Source organism: Artemia sp. Qi Xiang Cuo, chromosome 18 (genome assembly GCF_049724085.1).
Source record: "Artemia sp. Qi Xiang Cuo chromosome 18, ASM4972408v1, whole genome shotgun sequence".
Lineage (NCBI taxonomy): Eukaryota > Metazoa > Arthropoda > Branchiopoda > Anostraca > Artemiidae > Artemia > Artemia sp. Qi Xiang Cuo.
The window spans coordinates 34,526,297-34,550,215 of record NC_142811.1 but is presented as its reverse complement, the minus strand read 5'-3'; the positions used below and the strand labels follow the sequence as shown (position 1 = coordinate 34,550,215).

General features: G+C 33.7%; 1 protein-coding gene across 1 annotated transcript in view; it reads left to right on the top strand.

The window, feature by feature from the left end:
• Window positions 1-23,919, top strand: part of LOC148941432 (uncharacterized) — a 364,996-nt gene that overhangs the window by 2,503 nt on the left and 338,574 nt on the right. The window contains exon 2 of the mRNA XM_089104420.1: window positions 3,447-3,641. Coding sequence (XP_088960546.1) covers window positions 3,447-3,641 — 195 coding nt within the window. The remainder of the gene's footprint in view (window positions 1-3,446; window positions 3,642-23,919) is intronic.

Genomic DNA, 23,919 nt, shown 5'->3' with positions numbered 1-23,919 from the left:
GCGTTGAGGAGGGGGCAGCCCCTTTCATATACGGAATAATTTCTGTTCGTTTTAAGTTTTAATGTCGCTCCTTACTTTCAGTTTAAAAAACTTGTTTTTTTATTTAATTAGTCGAAAAGGGAAAAGCTGCAAACGAATATTTTAGGAAGTGACTCTCGCCGGTAAATTCATAGGCCCTTGGGATATTCCTAGGCCTAGTAAAACAGTTGCAGACGGCTTAATTTGTGTTTATTGGAACGTCTGTACCCCTGGGGTATCATGCCTGGAATTATGTGTTGATTCATCTGGGTACGCAGGGTCAAATTTTACGGTCAAGAGAGACCATAATGTGAGAGGCCATATTTCATTGTATTCTTTCTTTACTACGTTGCGGCGGATGCCGCAACCATTATTTTTTATTAAGTTAAGGAGTAGTTTTCTAAGAAACAAGGCGTGATAAAAAAAAAAGCGATTTTAGCTAGGCGTGTGCAATTATTCGTATTGAACTATTAATGAAATGATGAAGAAAAGAAAGCAAAGTTCTAGTTACGGGGCTTCTTGCTATGTTGGAAAGCAGCTTAATTAGGTTAATGAAACTTTCAAGAATAAATCCAGTGCCTATAATCCACGCTGAAAAGGTTTGCCTTGCTTCTACTTTCCACCCTTCCCTTTTTCCTAGGCCTTTGAAGATTACATTGAGCACTGGTTGATGACCTACATTGATGACTACATTGTGTGGATCACATTGATGGGAGGGGGGAAGGGGTGGATACAGGTACTTCAAAATACATTCCCAGGGGATCATTAAGGCTCTTGATTTATTCATGAGTGACTTTCACCTTCCTCTATTAATTCCCAAGATAGACAAAAGCCCCTCATCTAGAATTTTACCGAAAAGGACTTGATTCACGCTTTTCTTGAGATAATCGCTTGAGCTAGATAGTCGCTTTTCCTAAGTCGTCTAGAACTTCCTACGTTTTTTTTATTTTTGCTGAGTTTTACGCTGAACTAGTACCGTAACTCATTTTTTTCATTTTTCGAGGATTTCATTTGACCATCCTGGTATCTCGTCCTGTAATTTTTCAGCGAGAAATATCATTGAATAGGGATTAAAAGCTTAGAGGGATCCCTAAGTTTCCATTATGTAATAACCAGGCTTTTTATTCGAACATGAACAAGGAAGAAAACAGGCTAGAAGCTCTGTTTCAGTGTAAATGTTTCCTCAGCTTTGACCACAAGGAACAGGAATTGAACCCAGGAAGACAGGAAGAATTGGGTAGTGGTCTTCCCCTTGTTTTCTAAAAAATAAAATTCTCACCCTCTTACTTAAACCGAAAAGATCTACAGCAAACGAGTGTATACAAGCCAGCGCATTATTGTTAAATATAACCCTAGGAAAAAGCGAAGCGTTTCCAATGCAATACTTTTTTTTTACCAGGGGTCATCATATAGGAAAAAGGGTCACAGAAAACTGAGGAAGGGCTCACTCAGTCGCAAATTTGGTACCTAATAACCCTTAAAGATCAAAAACAGATTACAGAGTAGGGTAGCCTATCACCCCTTCAACATCCCAAGTAACATCTTGCCCCTACAACCCGCAGAATATCAGGTCAAATTCATGATGGGTCGAAACTCGAAAGGTCCGGTAAATATGCCTCAGAGGATGAAGTGATAAGCGTAGTCCTAGGATTAAAGGCGTTAAATCATGGCAATAGCCGCTTTAAGATGGAAGCTCAGAGATAGATATTAATAGAAACGTGAGGATGTTATGCCTTAGGAAATGAGAGTTATACAAGAATTGTCTATCCTTGTGACTGTAGGGCCCAGAGTGAGGACCTAGGGCTTATTCAGCCTCTAACTTCTCCTACCCTCACATGTTGATATATAAACATATTGCACTTATTGCACTACATATTGCCCTACTCGAATTATGATCATTCGGGGATTATTTAGAGAATAGCCCCAAATGATAAAAAGTCAAAACATATTAAGCATATCTTTTGCAAATTTGGAACATAACATAATTTGTTAAAATCAGAGACACACATGGATTTTAATCTTTTAACAAATTAAAAAAGGGCTCTTGTGGAATACCCTCTCTAACTCTCTTCCCTACCCTAAAGTAATTTTCTATAGATTACTGTACCTTTTTTGGCTCATGATCCATTATATATTATTTAAAAAATGGTCCTAAACAAACAGATTTTAAGTATTAAAAATCATTAAGACAGTAATATGATTGTCCTAGATCCAGTGAAACTATCTACGTGTTTCACAAACAATGATGTATTTTCACCAAACAGTGGCGTCAATAGGGTGAGGAGGCGGGGTGGGCCTTTCCCTTCCCCTCTAAAGATTTCGTCACCCCCCCCCCCCCCCGATTTTTTAAAATACTGTTTTTCGGTATTTTTACTGAAAAGTGGCTTTTTAATGACACTTTTATTATACCAATTGAAATAAACAAGGAAAATCCCTCCTAGATTTTAAAAGATAGTTTTTTTCCCTACTTCCTCTGATTTTATGGAATCGACGCCAGTATCTCCAAATTTGGTATTTAGGGACATCAGAGCTTATTTTCTGTAAATATGAGGCTAATATTACAATATAGACCTGCAAACATCAAGACATGTTAATTACACATCACAAAAATGGTTGAAACGATGCACGTTGTTTAAAATCAGAATAATTAAAGAAGTTTCAATTTCAATGATTAGAAAGCCCAAAGTGGAGCCCTGATCTCTTCAAAAACCAGCCTTTCTTCGCTCCCAACTTCGCATATATAAACATGTACGTCTTTCTACTCGTGGACATCGTGGTAGTACAAGGACTATACAGGGATTGGAAAGTATTGAAGCATTAAATATTAGTAACATCTTAGTATCATGTTCTTAAATAAAAAAACACTATACTTATTCCACAAAAGGTGTTTGGTTTTCACCAAAGTTGATGTTTAAGAATTTCTAGGCTTGTTGCAGCGTCACTTTCATATGAGTAAAACTCGAGTACACCGACATATTTCGTGAATGGTGTCCAATTCTATCGAAGTTGGTATATAAGGGCGTCTAAAGATATAAAAAAAAAACACTTTCAGACCAGTAAAATTACTAATGCTACTGAAAACATCTCAATGCAGCCACAACAATTATCGTGGCTTACAATATTCGAATCTTTATTCACATAGATGTTGACAGATGTCGACACAGAGAGACGCAAACTCACGTGCATGTATGCGTGCATTGCACACACAAACACCCACACACGCGTTAAAAAACACTAACAGGGAGGCTAGGGATACCCCCCCCCCCGTTCCCATAGACTAATCCAAAAGATTCATTAAGATTATCAAAATCTTAACCTGAAGTAGAACTGTTCACCTGCAAAAATCCTCTGATTCTCCCTCCCCTGTCCACCTGTGCACAAACACACACCTCGAAAAGAAATTCTTCCGTTGATATTTTTTTTTTCAGGCTTGCAAAGGCTGCGTAGCTGGTTCAAGATGTGACTGTCAGCAGATGAAAGGGGCTACGGGGGAAGTGGGTATTCCAGGACTGCAAGGATCCTACGGTCTTCCTGGAATAATTGGACCAGAAGGACCCCAAGGACCAAAAGGATCTAAAGGAGACTTTGGAGCAAATGGAATGATGGGAGAAAGGGGCTACAGGGTATGAAAAATTTAATTAGTTAACTTGTTTTTTTTCCATACGTAATTGTTTTTTTTCCAGACCCTACCTTTAAATATTTCATGAATTCAATATTGCAATCAGTTTTGAATTAAGTTTGAAGTCATTACATATGTGAATATTCAACCAAGTTTTTTTAAGCATAAAAGTAATGGTGCATAAATGGGTACAGCCGGCACGCCTGAGGCTCTAAAAGATTGTCTATGCTACAGATACACCTCATTAGCATATTACAAACGGCACAAAACGCATACTGCAGATGGAACATAATTTACATATAGCCATGAGACCTTAGTAACCGGCCGTAGCAACCAGATGCAATATAAGGCTGTATTTTAAATGTATTCAATGCTAATAAGACATTAGAATTCAGAGAGAGAGAACAGTTTAAATATATCTTTTTCGTCAAGTTTTTATTTGACAAGACATACAAGAAGAAATTAGTGGTTTGTTTACGCTATTAGAAGTTGATAGTGGAGCTGGCAGCAGCAGCAGCAATGATGCAAAGACAAGAGTACCAAACGTAGCAGTAGAAATTACAAGACGATATCGACTAAGCTTTGAATGGGATGAGATGTTTGCGAGATACGTGATACCATTGTGCATATTCAAATTGGCTGGATTTTAAATTTATTCTATGCTAGTAAGACCATAGAATTCAGAGAGAGAGAACAGTTTAAATATATCTTTTTCGTCAAGTTTTTATTTGACAAGACATACAAGCAGAAATGAGCCGTTTGTTTACACTATTGGAAGTTGATAGTGGAGCTGGCAGCAGCAGCAGCAATGATGCAAAGACAAAGAGTACCAAACATAGTAGCAGAAATTAAAAGAGGATATTGACTAAGCCTTGAATGGGAGGAGATGTTTGCGAGATATGTATTATCATTGAGCAATTTCAAATTGGAGGAACAGTTATGTTTTGCGGCAAAAGTTAATATGATGCACATACATAGACTTCAAGCTGCTTTAAATACAATAGCGAAATATATTGAGGACAATAACTTGAATCAGTATATAAAAAAAGAGTCATATAGATGTTATTGTAATTATGAAATAAAAATGTTTCTAAATCAAAAATGTTTTTTTTCTTTTCCTTGTTAGATATTTTTTTTTCTAAGTTATCGCTCCTCTCTCTAGAGATACTCGAAGTAGAAAGAATCTTTGGATTTATTAGTTAGTCTGTAGTCAACTGTGAGAGTGTTAGGATTACAAAAATGGATGGATTTATGAAACATAAAATCTGGAAGAACCTTATTATTTTAGAAGAATGTTTGATTCTAAATGATGATTTTCAAGAGTTATTGATTAAAAGGAAAATATTCTCTCAGGGAAAGCTTGATGATATAATGAACAATGAGTCTCCATCTTTAGACAATTCTATAAGACTTTTACCTCGTATACCTGATACATGTACGCAACTTACTGACATGCTAATGACAACAAATGACATAACAAAACAAAATGATATTGTAGATTTGCTTTTGAACACTACCTAGATTCAAACTGCAAGTAAGTCGAAAAATCTTGACGTCACACTCCTCTAAAAGATATTCATTTTATCGTTTGCAAGTCAGTTTCCTTTTGGAAGTGAGAGAGTCAACATTGAAAAATGTTTTACACATGTCCATTATGTTTCTATACATTGGGCAGCTGGTCATCCTGTGAGAATTGTACTATTGTTGATGACTATAATGAAAAGTGTAGATTCTGCAATCCATGTAAATTACATAGAGGATATCAAGTGCAAATTAAAGACTGTAATTCGTATCTTGAAGAGATTTGTGACTCTCACACTAGAAATCTCCTTTGCTCCAATCATCACTATGGTAAATGTGATCAATGGGAAAATACTTACCCTGGTATGATTGGGAAAAAAAATCCCTAAAAGTGATATCAGTTTGTTTTGAAGAGACTGGTATAATCGTGGATATAAATTGTTTTAGGAGGAAGAACCCGGTCTTTGCTTCAATTGCTGGAATAATAAGTCTGGTTTTTACGACATCGTTTTGCAGATAATGGCTACTATGATTATATACGTACTGATTTTTATTTGGTTGTTACTGAAGGTGATTCTGCATATGAGAATATCGTGTGTGACACTGCTTCAAATAAGCAAATTGGAACACGCGAATTTTATAATATGAATCAAAATAATTTTATTGACTTTACAAGGAGATATAATGAGAATAAAGTTAAATAATATTGTAGAAAATGTGACCCTGACTTTGGTTACCAGGATGAGCACAACCTGAATCCTAACGAGTTGCCTCCACTTATCGTTGTCGATGCTAACCTGTACGTGGAAGAACAAATCTAAGGAATGAAGGCTCTTTTGTACATACAAGTTTTATTAGTAAAGAAAATCACAAACATTTGTGAAGCATTTCATTCTTAGGGCACTGAAATCTATATTATACAGGTAGGAAAGGCTATTTTCAACTAGAAAGTTGTTCAATCAGGGATTGTTTACATAAATACTGATAACTTAACTATAAGTATATCCTCAACATAGAAAAATAAAATATAATAGTACATGAAAACCACAACTTTTGGTTGATAAATCTTGTATTTGCATCTGATTCTGAATAATAGGCTTCCCACTTTGCTCAACAAAGTTTTCGATGTGAGGCGTCTAGAATGCATACAGTAGACAAAGGGGGTAGAAAAAATCATTATTAGTCACTGTTTGAAAGGTGCACAGGCAATTTCCCGTCTTTACAGTTGATGGACTAAAATTAACAATGATAAGGGCATTGTTAACATTTTAAATATGATCGAGGAATTCCGAGGGTACTGAATAGTGTTTATATTTGGACATATATAGATGCAGTTTGAATGTATTGATTATTTGATTTGTGTTCATGGTGCCAAGTTTAATAGAACCCTGCCATCAGGGGTAATTTCCCAATAGGTTCCACACTGATTTAGCGAGATTAATTCTATACTCTCCTCCAACGGTTCGGCAAAGGTACACTCTAATTAAACTGTGCCTGTTTGGACAATACTCATATCTTGAGTACCAGACAAATCCAATACAATGATACCATGACTTTTTGCGAATATTTTTTCGGTTATACCATTTTCATATAGTTGAGAATCTCGATCCAGGGATTGCATTGTCAATTCACATAGGGCCTTGTAGAATTGACCAAAGTATATGTTTTAGAGAGGAATTCCATTTACTTTACATACAAGACATGAATGTCCAAACATTTAAAATTAATGTGGGGAATTTGTACATGATCCAATTGCACTAGCATTTTTTACAAAAACCAAAGCGAGTTTTGAAGGAATTTCGCCATCCATAAATGATGAATCTGTGTAACTACGCGAACCCGTAGCAATATGTCATTGATTCATGATTATATTCGAAACAAGTAGTTTGATATTATTTCCACTAGCTCTAAAATTCTCAATTGCCAAAGAAACAGAACTCATAACCTGTTGTGTTCTTACATTAACTATTGCTAAGATGAGAGAGACTGTTGCATCAGTTGCAGTGGCAAGTACTTTTTACAAAATAAAATTGGACGGAGCAAGTTGTAACTTTATATCAATATTGATATTGGGAGGCATCCATTGAGGTATATTAAATATTTCATGTTTTATTTTCCCAACCAAGTGTAAATCTTTACGCATCTCTAAGTATATTGGTAGCGTCAGTATCCGTTCTATATTCATATCCAATGGCTAAACTTCTCAATTTCTTATATGACTCTTGGGTCATCAACATGAATTGTGTGTAGCTTGCATAGTTTGATAGATTGTTGCTTGTGCTCACCAACGTTCCATTGATGTAGACACTTATTTGTCTAAATAAATTGTTTAGTACACAATTTTCATAGGATACCTCGGCCACAATTGGTTTTTCATTGTTAGATTTTTTTACAATCACATGCAAATCTATAAATATGGAAGTCAAACCTATAAAATGGTCTTCACTGAAATAAATTTAAAAATACACGTTTTCAGAAAGCGGTTGGTGCGGGTAAAATTGTTTAAAGAAACCCTGTTTCACACTCACATCAAAATTTTCTGCATTAAAAAGATTCAGAGATGAGGTTCTTTATGTGGTAAATATGCCATTTCTAGGAAAAAAAATTCTTTTTCGCTCTAACAATTTTTACTCTTGTTTTTTTTTCTTCTTTGACAATGGTTATGTTTTTCACTTCTGACCTGAGTAGAGACTGATGAGTGAAGAGGTGTTTCTTGTCTTTTTAAAACCTTTTCTGCTTTGTTGTGAGTTTAATCGCTCGCCGAGGGATTGCGTGCTAGACTTGAGATTTTTTTAAAGACTCTTTAAAATCCTTCCTTGAGCCCCAATCGTGTAGTGTAGAGGACGCAAAATCTGCGGCAGCCGTTACAATGTATTTCTTAGCAAGGGCTAATGCAGAGCGAAACAACTTAGCTTACCAATTGCCAAGACCGTAGCCAGACATTGACGAAACACCCCTGTAACAGTCCATACCAAGACCCAATTGTCGTGTTCTAAGAGTAGCAACATAGCAGTCAATTTTAGGACAAGCAAAAGTACTTTTTCTGTTATCCATCTTGTTATTGAATCGGTCGAAACTGACATGTAATCACACCCAAAACTTTTGTGATTGTTAAAGGATCGCCCAATACACTTCTTAATGTTAACTGACAGAGTTCCTAATATGAAGTGTTTACTGGAATCTATTGAAGGTACTTTATATTGTAGTGTTGAGTGTGTTCGTGCTTTTTCGTTCAAGAACACGTAGAAGGAGGACATTGGTATTACCGGCTCTCGATGTCTCGACAAAGGATTCATAAAGAAATGCACAATTTTCTAATGAGAAGCCTTTTGGATAGTCTGCGAAAATAACACGTTCCATCCCGCTGATGGTACCAGTACTTACCCTCTATTATATTCCGTTTAAAACCAAGAATATCTCTCAGATTATCATTGAGATGAACCATTTCATTCTCAGTGGTAAAGCTAATGTAAACCCTGCCATATTCCATTGAATAGTTAAAGTGGAAATGCATCATTCTTACGAGCAGAGATTTTTCCATTGATTGAACGACACAAATTACTCATACTACAATATTCTTTGTAATTTAGGGTGAGATAGGGGTATATATCCGAGTTAAGTGATTTTATCCATTCCTCTTCCTCGCCATACACTGGCCAATCGTTTGGTCCAACTTTTATATCATATGTACGATCTTTTCTCAGGATATCATAAGTATTTTCAAGAATACAATCAACAAGAGCAACTTCATACTTTCCCTTGAATTTGATGGCGGGGGAGAGTTTTGTCCCAAAATTTCTTGTTTTATTCAAATCATCATAGAGGGGGTCGGACACATTGGACATGGATATCACATAAAAAATATTAACCGGCAAATTTTGGCAAGGTTATACAGAGCAGTGGTATTGCCACATGTTCTCTACCTTTCCCTGCTTTGGGAATGGTTTACTGAAAAAGAGCGGCAAAGAGTTTGATTTGCGTTATGTAAATATTTAAAGTTTTTGGTACTTATACTGCTTTTCAAGTGGAATACGCTCCTCTTGAATAAGTATCAAATTCCAGATCCTTGTGAAGTTGTGGCAGAGCAGGAAAGTAATGCTAGAAGAGGTTTAATTAAGCACCTATATTGTCTTCTGCCGTTGCATGTAATAAACCAGCTATGAGTGAGTGTAGTGTATGTAGTTTAATTGTCTTGAAGTAGCTTTTTTGGTGTTGTTCCGTTTTTTTCTTTTTTGTGTCTTATACTCCACCATGTTTTTGTTTAATGGTGGGCTAAAATAAACTATCTATCTATCTATTAGGCATTGTGAACGTCTTCAGCGGCAATCCAAGAATCAAAACCAGAGTTGTATCCTAGCCAAAGAACAAGCAACTGTCTCTTACCCTTGCGAGTTCAACTCTTTAATATCTTTTCAATCTGATACATTCCATTGGTTTTAACTTTTTGTAATTCATACTCGTATAAACAGTCTAGAATCTCTTAACCTTTCATATCACATAATCGATACGTTAAAGGATTAGTGTCTAAGACTTTTGACACTTTAAAAAGTTCAGTGGACCACAAGTAATTCCCCTTTTCATAAATATTACTTGTTCGATCGATTCTAACTGTATCACTGTAACATTGATTTTTTCTTTTTGACTTGCCTTTCATTGGAATTTTTTATAAGGAAAATGTCAAGTGTATTTTCCCCGTGATGAACTTCAGGAAGACTAAGATTGGACAGGGATTGATGAGGGCGTTCATTATAAATCATTATGATTTTATCTAAATCTTAAATAAAAGCCGTAGTAATTTTCAATGTACAATATCTTGAGATTAAAAGTTGAATAGTTCTTATCAAAGGTTCAGCCAATGCCGCCTTTATCGGAATATGACAGATTATTGTATTATATTTCAATAAAACCTTCTTGACATTTGGATTAACAAATTTACTTCCCCGATTCGATTGAATTTTTCTATATGAATCTTGTTCAAAGATAGATTCAAGGGCTCTAGCAACTTCATCACCTCTCTTTGAACGCAATGGAACTGCATATGTCTAGCGATTAAAAACACTGATTGCAAGTAAAATACACCAGTACGGGCTATTGTGACACCTCGTCTGTGAAATATCGTCTAGAGTAAAAAAATCTGCTTGTATTATATGCAATGGGGAAAAGGGTTTAGTTTTTCGATAAAGACTACCGCAATTTCCATGATTTCGGTAAATGGGTTCACTCTGTAAATACTCCATCGCTAACTTCTTTTCAAGTCCAGTGACTCAAACAAGTGTGGTCGGGGATATTAAACTTCCCACTTCACCAATATTCTCATAAACACGTTTCAAAACTTGAGCCATTTTGAACGTAAACGTGGTGTGAAGTGTCTACTACCTTTTGCATACTAATAGGTGATATGCTGATATTGAGACGGCTTCGCTTAATACCTTTTAAATCATCATTGCCACTTGGTGTGCACCTATTTTCCGAAAAAAATTAAAATCATCTTTTGATATTTGACCATATTCCCTTAATCGATTTAAAATATGTTTATTCCAAATAAGACTTTTCGGGAAGTTTGATTACTATAAAAATTTATACATATAACTATCAGATGATTCAAGTCTTCCGATTTTCAATCAAATCTGATACCATATCAATTAAATTGTATGTTTCGCTACGGATTGAAACTTCATTCTTTTTGTCATCAATTTGTAAATGTTAATTTTCAGCGAGATAGGTCAAGAGTCTTTTACATTGCTCACAATACGAATGAGGTATTAGGTCTGCAACACTTGACAAAGCCTTAGATAAATATTAATTAAAAAAAACTTTCCACAAAATAAGTTTTTCAAAGAAAAGTAAAGAACACCATTCAACAAAAAATGAGCAAAAATCAAATCAAATAATCTATCAAGCGTGAAAGTACCACAAATCAGCATCGATAAATAAATGAAACCCAAAACGAACAGAAATTACAATAAATAACCGAGTCAAACTCAAAACTTGAAGAAATTAAAATAAGTTGGCTCAAAACTTCTGTGCCTTCCCAAGGCCAGAAACAAATTTGCACTTTACTGAAAAAATATAAATGTTTTACGTTTATAACTTTAATAAATCAAATAATATTAACATTTTGATTACTAAATATCAGTATATTAAACTGACAATGCACAATCATTTTTTTTTCAGTAAAGTGCAAATTTTGTTCTGGCCTTGGGAAGGCATAGGGGTTTTGAGCTCAACTTATGTTAATTTCTGCTCGTTTTGAGTTTGACTCGGTCATTTATTGTAATTTCTGTTCGTTTTGGGTATCATTTATTTATCGTTGCGGATTTGTGGTAGTTTCACGCTTGGTAGATTATTTGATTTTATTTTTGCAAATTTTTTGTTCAATTGAGTTCTTTACTTTTCTTTGAAAAACTTATTTTGTGGAAAAAGTTTTTTTCAATCAATTTCTGTTCGTTTTATATTGACATAGTCTTTTCAGGGAAATAGAAAATAATATTTTAAGTCTTTTCGTTTTTTTAAGACTTTATAGTTTGGCCTGCTAATTGTATGCTGGAGAAAATTTTTCAGCAGTTTTTTAACAACATATACCCTTTTAAAAATCTGAACACAAATAACAGGGTTTAATTTAGTTTCATACCACCTCTAGTTGACCTGAAATGGAAAACTTGATACCATTCGCAAAACAATGTTTACTTTCTTTTATAGCTTGGATACACTTACGCTATTTTGATTTGATTAAATTTTAAGAGCAGAAGTAACCCCGAAAGTTATAACATAATACCCTCAGTCGTTCTTGGAATACTGCTGAGATGCCTTATTGGGAATTAGTATTAACACAGTGCATTTTGATTTAATCTTAAAGCAATATTTAGTTTTTAAACATAATGGGCAAATGGGAGGGTGAGCGTGGGAGGGGGATCAGTTGCCCTCCAATCACTTTCTACTATTAAAAAGGGCATCAGCCCTTTCTATTTTCAATCGAATGAGCCCTTTTTGAAGTTCCCACGACAACTCCCTGGATAAGAAGTGTCCTGGTCTAAACAACAACAACAACAAAATAATACATTATACCCACATCGATCTTTACTATAAAAATGTCAAGCCTTTCGATTACTTTCGACTATTTAAAAGAGCACTAGGCCTTTCGATTTCCAATCGAATGAACCCTTTTTGAAACGACAACGCAATATTAATTTATCTCAGACCTAAAGACCAGAGAAGCCATATTTAAAAGTAGAATATTAATTTATCTCAGAACTGAAGAATTTTGGATGTAGACATAAGTTCAACAGAAGTCCATATTTCTAAGAAATTGATTTACATAATCGACAATGATCGAAATCTGACGGGGAATTCTAATGTATCATTAGATGATAGAGAAACAATGTGGCTTGTCTGGTCTTTAGGTCTGAGAGATAAATTAACATTTTATTATTAAATATTGCTTCCCTGGTCTTTAGATCTGAGAGATAAATTAACATTCCATTTTTAAATATGACTTATCTGGTCCTTGGGTCTGAGTGATAAATTAATATTCTTTCGAAACCTTATTACCTTACGTAACTCCCTTATTGACCTAGAAAGAGACACGCAATCCTGTCCCTTTAGCGGATCAATACACTTAGAAACATCACCTGATTGGCCTAAAAAGAGACACGTGATCCTGTTCCCGTTAGAATCAATAATCCAGCAATTGTTGTTGAACTTGTGTCTACATCCAAGAAAACAACATACAAATTGACCAAGACTCATAATCATCAAACAACCATCCAATAACTAGAACAGAAACAACAATATAACCATCAAAAAACAGAAACAACATCAAATAACCATCAAACAGAACAGAACATGAAAAAAATATCAAATCATCAACCATCAACAAACAGAACAGAAACAACATCAAACAACCATCAACAAACAGAACAGAAACCATGAAATAACCATATAACCATCAACATACTGAACAGAAACAGCCTCAAATAACTATCAAACAAAAATATAACCATAAAAAAAACCCATCAAATAACCACCACACAGAACAAAACCATCAAATAACCAACAAGAAACAGACCAAAAAACATGCGTAAATTATGTACTCGCCGGAGTCATTAGGTCTCTCCTACTCGTGGAAGAGGTTTTAGTTGCCTTCCAATCACTTTCGACTATTAAAAAGGACACTAGCCATTTCAATTTCCAATCAAATGAGCCCTTTATTAAGTTTTTATGAGAAAGCGTTCTATAAAAACCTTATATGCCCCCAGGGCATAACTTACAACCCTTGCTCTGAGGGCTGTGGAGGGGTTGTCATCCTCAAAGACCTAATTTCCAGAACTTAAAACTACGTTGAATAAAATTACTATCTCAAAATTTTGATTGGATATGTTTGGGGAAAAGGTGGGCGTGAGAGGGAGTTTAGTTGCCCTCCAATCGCTTTCGACTACTAAAAAGGGCAATAGCCCTTTAAATTTCCAATGGAATGAGCCTTTTTTGAAGTTTCTATGACAACGCGTTCTATAAAAAAACCTTATATGCCCCCAGGGCATAACTTACAACCCTTGCCCTAAGGGCTGTGGGGAGTGTCCTCCTCAAAAACATAATTTCTATCTGGAAATCAACTACGCTAAACAAAATGGCTATCTAAAATTTTGATTGGATGTTTTTCGGGAGTAGAGTAGTACCTTATAATTTGCTTGCAGGTATAGGAATTACCATGCTATTTGCTTGCAGGTATAGGAATTACCATGCTATTCTACGGGTCCTCTACACCTTTTCAAAGAGAGTCAGAACTCCCTCACACAGTTTTTTTTTTTTTTTTAAAGTTGGCAAGGTATAATGTGGCCAAACATGTTTTGAGAGTACCCACGTGTGTGTCATATATTTGAATACGATTTGGTTTTATATGAATTCTAAGTTTCTGGTGAGAATTACACAAACCCTGTCTTAATCATCAACCTTTTGTTTTCATAACTCAGATAAGACACGTTTGAACTCTGGCTTCAAAAGGGACTCTCTGTAATTATAAACACATGTGGTTTTAGACCGGAAAAAAGATTTTTTCATAATGGAGATTTGATCCTATTAAGGATTGCCTTAAAATAAAAATTTTAGCAAGAAATGGCTGAAAAGTGTTTTGGGGGAGATGGGGTGATTGTGTACTGTATAATACACAAGTGATGTCTGGACAGTGTTGTCAATTTAAAATAGTTTAACGTTATACTATACGAAGAAGTTGATACTAAGAGGGGTGTTGATGACAAGAAAAGAATTTTAATAACGAATAGCTTTACTTCTTCGAAGTGTTCTGTATAATACATAAGTGGTGGGGTGATGGCAGAAGGATCTCTTAGAGTAATTATAGTGCTGTACGATGGGCCGAGCTGCTAGACAAGGTATAATTTGGTCCAACATGTTTTGAGAGTGCGCAGTTTGTTATTAAAAAATTGGATGCTACAATCAGAATTGTTTGACTGACATTTAAAAAGAGGTAATGGGATTTGGGAATTGGAGTGTAGGATTTGCGAATTTGATCCTATTAAGGATTGACTTGAAATAAAAATTTTTAACAAGAAATGGCTGAAAAGTGTTTTGGGGGAGATAGGGTGATTTTGTACTGTATAATACACAAGTGATGATTGGACAGTGTTGTCAATTTAAAATAGTTTAACGTTATACTATACGAAGAAGTTGATACTAAGAGGGGTGTAGATGACAAGAAAAGAATTGTAATAACGAATAGCTTTACTTCTTCGAAGTATTCCATATAATACATAAGTGGTGGGGTGATGGCAGAAGGATCTCTTACCGGATGAATTAGTTGAAAATAACGTTTTAACAAGAAATGTCTGAAAAGCGCGATCAGAAATTGAGAATTGTCTTGAGGGGGGAATTTTCAATGGAAAAGGGGAAGGATATTTTTACATGAAAACAACTTCAAAGGTATTTCGCAGGGGGTAGCTCACTTCATATACGGGATAATTTGCATTCGTCTTAGTTTTTAACGATTCTCCGTATTTCTAGTTGAAAATGCTTATTTTTTAATTTAATTGGTTGAAAAGTCAAAGTCTAACATAAAGAACAAGGTATTTCGGAGGGGGCAGCTCACTTCATATACGGGATAATTTCCATTCGTCTTAGTTTTTAACGATGCTCCTTATTTCTAGTTGAAAATGCTTAATTTTTAATTTAATTGCGATGAAAAGTCAAAGTCTAACATAAAGAACAAGGTATTTCGGAGGGGGTAGCTCACTTCATATACGGGATAATTTCAATTCGTCTTAATTTTTAACGATGCTCCTTATTTCTAGTTGAAAATACTTATTTTTAATTTAATTGGGATGAAAAGTCAAAGTCTAACATAAAGAACAAGGTATTTTGGAGGGGAGCAGCTCACTTCATATACGGGATAATCTGCACTCGTCTTAGTTTTTAACGATGCTCCTTATTTCTAGTTGAAAATGTTTTTTTTTTAAATTTAATTGGGATGAAAAGTCAAAGTCTAACAAAGAACAAGGTATTTCGGAGGGGGTAGCTCACTTCATATACGGGATAATTTGCATTCGTCTTAGTTTTTAACGATGCTCCTTATTTCTAGTTGAAAATGCTTATTTTTTAATTTAATTGGTTGAAAAGTCAAAGTCTAACATAAAGAACAAGGTATTTCGGAGGGGGCAGCTCACTTCATATACGGAATAATTTCCATTCGTCTTAGTTTTTAACGATGCTCCTTATTTCGAGTTGAAAATTCTTATTTTTTAATTTAATTGTGATGAAGTGTCAAATTCTAACATCTAGAACAGTGTATTTCGGAGGGGGCAGCTCACTTCATATACGGGATAATTTAAATTAGTCTTATGTTTTAACGATGCTCATTATTTATAGTTGAAAATACTTATTTATTAATTTAATTGGGATGAAAAGTAAAAGTCTAACATAAAGAACAAGGTATTTTGGAGGGGAGCAGCTCACTTCATATACGGGATAATCTGCATTCGTCTTAGTTTTTAACGATGCTCCTTATTTCTAGTTGAAAATGCTTATTTTTTAATTTAATTGGGATGAAAAGTCAAAGTCTAACATAAAGAACAAGGTATTTCGGAGTGGGTAGTTCACTTCATATATGGGATAATTTCCATTCGTCTTAGTTTTTAACGATGCTCCTTATTTCTAGTTGAAAATGCTTATTTTTTAATTTAATTGGGATAAATCATCAAAGTCTAACATAAGGAACAAGGTATTTCGGAGGGGAGCAGCTCACTTCATATACGGGATAATTTCCATTCGTCTTAGTTTATAACGATGCTCCTTATTTCTAGTTGAAAATGCTTATTTTTTAATTTAATTGGGATGAAAAGTCAAAGTCTAACATAAAGAACAAGGTATTTAGGAGGGGGTAGCTCACTTCATATACGGGATAATTTCCATTCTTCTTAGTTTTTAACGATGTTCCTTATTTCTAGTTGAAAATGCTTATTTTTTAATTTAATTGGGATGAAAAGTCAAAGTCTAACATAAAGAACAAGGTATTTCGGAGGAGGCAGCTCACTTCATATACGGGGTAATTTCCATTCTTCTTAGTTTTTAACGATGATCCTTATTTCTAGTTGAAAATGCTAATTTTTTAATTTAATTGGGATGAAAAGTCAAAGTCTAACATAAAGAACAAGGTATTTCAGAGGGGGTAGCTCACTTCATATACGGGATAATTTCCATTCGTCTTAGTTGTTAACGATGCTCCTTATTTCTAGTTGAAAATGCTTATTTTTTAATTTAATTGGGATGAAAAGTCAAAGTCTAACATAAAGAACAAGGTATTTCGGAGCGGGTAGTTCACTTCATATACGGAATACTTTCCATTCGTCTTAGTTTTTAACGATGCTCCTTATTTCTTGTTCAAAATTATTATTTTTTAGTTTAGTTGGGATGAAAAGTCAAATTATAACATAAAGAACAGGGTATTTCGGAAGAGGTTAGCTAACTTCATATACGGGATAATTCCCATTTGTCTTAGTTTTCAAGGATACTCCTAATTTCTGGTTGATAAAAATTATTTTTTTATTTAATTGGGATGAAAAGTCAAAGTCTATCATAAAGAACAAGGTATTTCGGAGTGGGTAGCTCACTTCATATACGGGGTAATTTCCATTCGTCCTAGTTTTTAACGATGCTCCTTATTTCTAGTTGAAAATGCTGATTTTTTAATTTAATTGGGATGAAAAGTCAAAGTCTAACATAAAGAACAAGGTATTTCGGAGGGGGTAGCTCACTTCATATACGGGATAATTTCTATTCGTCTTAGTTTTTAAATTTTTTTTTGGACTTCGAAATTATTCAACTTTTTTTTACATCTCTAAATCTTATCCGAAAAAAAGAATGACACTTTTGATTTAAGTTTTAAAAATATATTCTTGTACATACCCATACTCCTAATGAAGAGGACTGATGGTTATAATTCAATATTTTTTTCATGGAAACAAACTATTTTTTTTTTTTTTTTTTTTGGACTTCGAAATTATTCAACTTTTTTTTTTACATCTCTAAATCATATCAGAAAAATAGAATGGCACTTTTGATTTAAATTTTAAAATATATTATTGTGCATACCCATACTCCTATTGATGAGGACTGATGGTTCTAATTCAATATTTTTTTCATGAAAAAAAAATATTTTTTTAAAAAATTTTGTTTGGACTTCGAAATTATTCAACTTTTTTTTTACATCTCTAAATAATATCAGAAAAATAGAATGGCACTTTTGATTTAAATTTTAAAATATATTCTTGTGCATACCCATACTCCTATTGATGAGGACTGATGGTTCTAATTCAATATTTTTTTCATGAAAGCAAACTATTTTTTTTTTAACTAAATTTTTTTTTGGACATTCTTGTGCATACTCATACTCCTATTGATGAGGACTGATGGTTCTAATTCAATATTTTTTTCATGAAAACAAACTATTTTTTTAACAATTTTTTTTTTTCGGACTTTAAAATTATTCAACTTTTTTTTTAATCCCTAAATAATATCAGAAAAATAGAATGGCAGGCTTGATTTAAATTTTAAAATATATTCTTATGCATACCCATACTCCCATTGATGAGAACTGATGGTTCTAATTCAGTATTTTTTTTTCATGAAAACAAACTATTTTTTTAACGAAATAATTCTTTATCAATGTCTTTTGACAGGTACGTTTGATAACACTGACATAATTTGAATATCAAATTGAACAAATTCTTTATTAACATTCTTTATCGATATCATATGTCGGATACCTTGGATAATATTGACAAAATCTATCTATTAGAATGAATAAATTCTCTATCATCATCTGTTGTCGGATTTCTCATTATGAAAAAATTGTAAGTAAGTAAGTAGCAAACTCTTTCTTGAATTCACCTCTTGGATACACAATGCAGAAAATATAAAAAAAAAGTAATTTCCAGACTTCATTTGCATGCAATAGATACCGAGATTTCTATGACTCCTCCCAGCAGTGAATTCTGAGGGTTTTATTACTCCTCCCCACAATGAATTCAGATGGGTTTAGGACTCATCCCCCTAGCCATAACTCCATTCAACCTTGAGCGAAGGTATAAAAGTTTGATGAAGTATTTTTCTACTTAACAACTACATTAATAGCTTCCAAGATGATAGGACTGTATGACACCAAATTTATCGGTTTCAAAAAATCATCTTGTGTTGTTATATTTTAATGTGCATTTCTCTTATTGTCTATGGAACTCCAAGAAATTGACTGTTATGATGGGATAGTGAACTATAACATGTTTGAGTTTAACAAAAGCTTGTAGAATACTACATTACATCACATAAACAGACTGGGATTCTACGGTAGAGTGATTACACCACTTAATAATACTGGTCAGGAACTGAGAAATGTTCAGGAGGAAGTCAGTGAAATTTGCAGCTTTTTCGGGGTTGAAGCACTCTACGTAAAGGGCAATGTATCTACAGATAAAGTCTTAATTCAAAAGTGTGACCCTAGGATTCCACTTTTCAATCTAGAAGAGTTTAAGTGTCCTAAATTTGAAGGGGGTTATCACCGTCCTGAAGACGAGGTTAGGTTCTTCGCGCAGTGGATACCTAAGGACATACCTGATCGTGATAAATCCCTAAGACATGGTAAAAACTATTCTATATCATGGGACCATCGTTTCTGGATGTTTAAGAGTTAACTCTAAGTACTATTTTTATGTAAACATGTGTTGTTTTTTTTTCTAAGAAAATTTGTTAATAAGTTTAAGCAATAAATATCTTTAAGCTTAACCCGTCTTTATTCTTTAGAATAGTTCTATTCATTTCATTAAATTATGAAGAAATTGTAAGTAAGTAACAATCGCTTTCTTGAATTTGCTTCCTAGACACAATACAGATATTTAATTCAAGAAATCATTATAAAATCGCAATTAAGTAATAAACTCTTTATTGTTTTCACCTATAGGATACACAATACAGAAATTTCATTCAAGAAATTATGAAGAAATTGTGAATAGGGAACAAACTCTTTCTTGAAGTCACCTCTTGTATACACAATGCAGAAATTTCATTCAAGAAATGATGATAAAATTGTAAGTAAGTAACAGTGTGTCTGTGTGTGTATGTTTGTGAGTGTGCAAGGCAGAGCAATTTCCTCACAAATTCCACTATTTACTGCCCACCCCCCTCCGCCCCACCGCAACCCCTCCGCTCCACCACAGCGGCCCCCCGCGGCGTTCGCGCAAACACCCCGGGGGGCCGCTGTGGTGGGGCGGAGGGGGCATTAAATAGGGGAATTTGTGAGAAAATTACTCTGCCTTGCACACTCACACACACACACACACAGACACATTGTTACTTACTTACAATTTTTTCATAATTTCTTGAATGAAATTTCTGCATTGTGTATACAAGAGGTGACTTCAAGAAAGAGTTTGTTCCCTATTTACAAATTCTTCATAATTTCTTGAATGAAATTTCCGTATTGTGTATCCAATAGGTGAAAACAATAAAGAGTTTATTACTTACTTGCGATTTTATCATGATTTCTTGAATTAAATAACTGTATTGTGTCCAGGAAGCGAATTCAAGAAAGTGATTGTTACTTACTTACAATTTCTTCACAATTTAATGAAAAGAATAGAACTATTATAAAGAATAAAGACCGGTTAAGCTTAACGACATTTATTGCTTAAACATATTAACAGATTTTTTGAGAAAAAAACAACAACACATGTTTACATAAAAATAGTACTTAGAGTTAACTCTTAAACATCCAGAAACGATGGTCCCATGATATAGAATAGTTTTTACCATGTCTTATGGATTTATCACGATCAGGTATGTCCTTAGGTATCCACTGCGCGAAGAACCTAACCTCGTCTTCAGGACGGTGATAACCCCCTTCAAATTTAGGACACTTAAACTGTTCTAGATTGAAAAGTGGAATCCTAGGGTCACACTTTTGGATTAAAACTTTATCTGTAGATACATTGCCCTTTACGTAGAGTGCTTCAACCCCGAAAAAGCTGCAAATTTCACTGACTTCCTCCTGAACATTTCTAAGTCCCTGACCACTATTATTAAGTGGTGTAATCACTCTATCGTAGAATCCCAGTCTGTTTATACGATGTAATGTAGTACTCCACAAGCTTTTATCATACTCAAACATGTTATAGTTCACTATCCAATGATAACAGTCAATTTCTCCGAGTTCCATTGACAATAATAAAAATGCACATTCAAATATAACACCACAAGATGATTTTTTCTAACCGATAAATTCTGTGTCATACAGTCCTATCATCTTGGAAGCTATTAATGTAGTTGTTAAGTAGAAAAATACTCCATCAAACTTTTATACCTTCGCTCAAGGTTGAATGGAGTTATGGCTAGGGGGATGAGTCCTAAAACCATCTGAATTCATTGTGGGGGGGGAGTCATAAAACCCTTAGAATTCACTGCGGGGAGGAGTCATAGAACTCTCGGTATCTATTGCATGCAAATGAAGTTTGCAAATTACATTTTTTTTTATAATTTCTGTATTGTGTATCCAAGAGGTGAATTCAAGAAAGAGTTTGCTACTTACTTACTTACAGTTTTTCATAATGAGAAATCCGACAACGGATGATGATAGAGAATTTATTCATTCTAATTGATAGATTTTGTCAATGTTATCCGAGGTATCCAACATATGATATCGATAAAGAATGTTAATAAAGAATTTGTTCAATTTGATATTTAAATTATGTCAGTGTTATCAAACGTATCTGTCAAAAGACATTGATAAAGAATTTATTTTGTTAAAAAAAATAGTTTGTTTTCATGAAAAAAATATTGAATTAGAACCATCAGTCCTCATCAATAGGAGTATGAGTATGCACAAGAATGTCAAAAAAAAATTTAGTGAAAAAAAAATAGTTTGCTTTCATGAAAAAAATATTGAATTAGAACCATCAGTCCTCATCAATAGGAGTATGGGTATGCACAAGAATATATTTAAAAATTTAAATCAAAAGTGCCATTCTATTTTTCTGATATGATTTATATATGTAAAAAAAAAAGTTGAATAATTTCTAAGTCCCAAAAAAAAAATTGTTAAAAAAATAGTTTGTTTTCATGAAAAAAATATTGAATTAGAACCATCAGTCATCATCAATGGGAGTATGGGTCTGCACAACAATATATTTTAAAATTTAAATCAAAAGTGTCATTCTATTTTTCTGACATGATTTATATATGTAAAAAAAAAGTTGAATAATTTCGAAGTCCAAAAAAAAATTTGTTAAAAAAATAGTTTTTTTCATGAAAAAAAATATTGAATTAGAACCATCAGTTCTCATAAATAGGAGTATGGTTATACACAAGAATATATTTTAAAATTTAAATCAAAAGTGCCATTCTATTTTTCTGATATGATTTAGATATGTAAAAAAAAGTTGAATAATTTCGAAGTCCAAAAAAAAAATTTGTTAAAAAAATAGTTTGTTTTCATGAAAAAAATATTGAATTAGAACCATCAGTCCTCATCAATAGGAGTATGGGTATGAACAAGAATATATTTTTAAAATTTAAATCAAAAGTGCCATTCTATTTTTCTGATATGATTTAGAGATGTAAAAAAAAAAGTTGAATAATTTCGAAGTCCAAAAAAAAAATTTAAAAACTAAGACGAATGGAAATTATCCAGTATATGAGGTGAGCTACCCCCTCCGAAATACCTTGTTCTTTATGTTAGACTTTGACTTTTCATCCCAATTAAATTAAAAAATAAGCATTTTCAACTAGAAATAAGGAGCATGGTTTAAAACTAGGACGAATGGAAATTACCCCGTATATGAAGTGAGCTACCCTCTCCGAAATACCTTGTTCTTTATGTTAGACTTTGACTTTTCATCCCAATTAAATTAAAAATAAGCATTTTCAACTAGAAATAAGGAGCATCGTTAAAAACTAAGACGAATGGAAATTATCCCGTATATGAAGTGAGCTGCCCCCTCCGAAATACCTGTTTCTTTATGTTAGACTTTGACTTTTCATCCCAATTAAATTAAAAAATAAGCATTTTCAACTAGAAATAAGGAGCATCGTTAAAAACTAAGAGGAATGGAAATTATTCCGTAAATGAAGTGAGCTACCCCCTCCGAAATACCTTGTTCTTTATGTTAGACTTTGACTTTTCATCCCAATTAAATTAAAAAATAAGCATTTTCAACTAGAAATAAGGAGCATCGTTAAAAACTAAGAGGAATGGAAATTATCATGTATATGAAGTGAGCTACCCCCTCCGAAATACTTTGTTCTTTATGTTAGACTTTGACTTTTCATCCCAATTAAATTAAAAAGTAAGCATTTTCAACTAGAAATAAGGAGCATCGTTAAAAACTAAGAAGAATGGAAATTATCCCGTATATGAAGTGAGCTGCCCCCTCTGAAATACCTTGTTCTTTATGTTAGACTTTGAATTTTCATCCCAATTAACTTAAAAAATAAGCATTTTCACCTAGAAATAAGGAGCATCGTTAGAAACTAAGACGAATGGAAATTATCCTGTATATGAAGTGAGCTGCTCCCCTCCGAAATACCTTGTTCTTTATGTTAGACTTTGACTTTTCATCCCAATTAAATTAAAAAATAAGCATTTTCAACTAGAAATAAGGAGCATCGTTAAAAACTAGGACGAATGGAAATTACCCCGTATATGAAGTGAGCTACCCTCTCCGAAATACCTTGTTCTTTATGTTAGACTTTGTCTTTTCATCCCAATTAAATGAAAAAATAAGCATTTTCAACTAGAAATAAGGAGCATCATTGAAAACTAAGACGAATGGAAATTATCCCGTATATGAAGTGAGCTACCCCCTCCGAAATACCTTGTTCTTTATGTTAGACTTTGACTTTTCATCCCAATTAAATTAAAAATTAAGCATTTTCAACTTGAAATAAGGATCATCATTAAAAACTAAGACGAATGGAAATTATTCCGTATATGAAGTGAGCTGCCCCCTCCGAAATACCTTGCTCTTTATGTTAGACTTTGACTTTTCATCCCAATTAAATTAAAAAATAAGCATTTTCAACTAGAAATAAGGAGCATCGTTAAAAACTAAGACGAATGGAAATCATCCCGTATACGAAGTGAGCTACCCCCTCCGAAATACCTTGTTCTTTATGTTAGACTTTGACTTTTCATCCCAATTAAATTAAAAAATAAGCATTTTCAACTTGAAATAAGGAGCATCGTTAAAAACTAAGACGAATGGAAATTATCC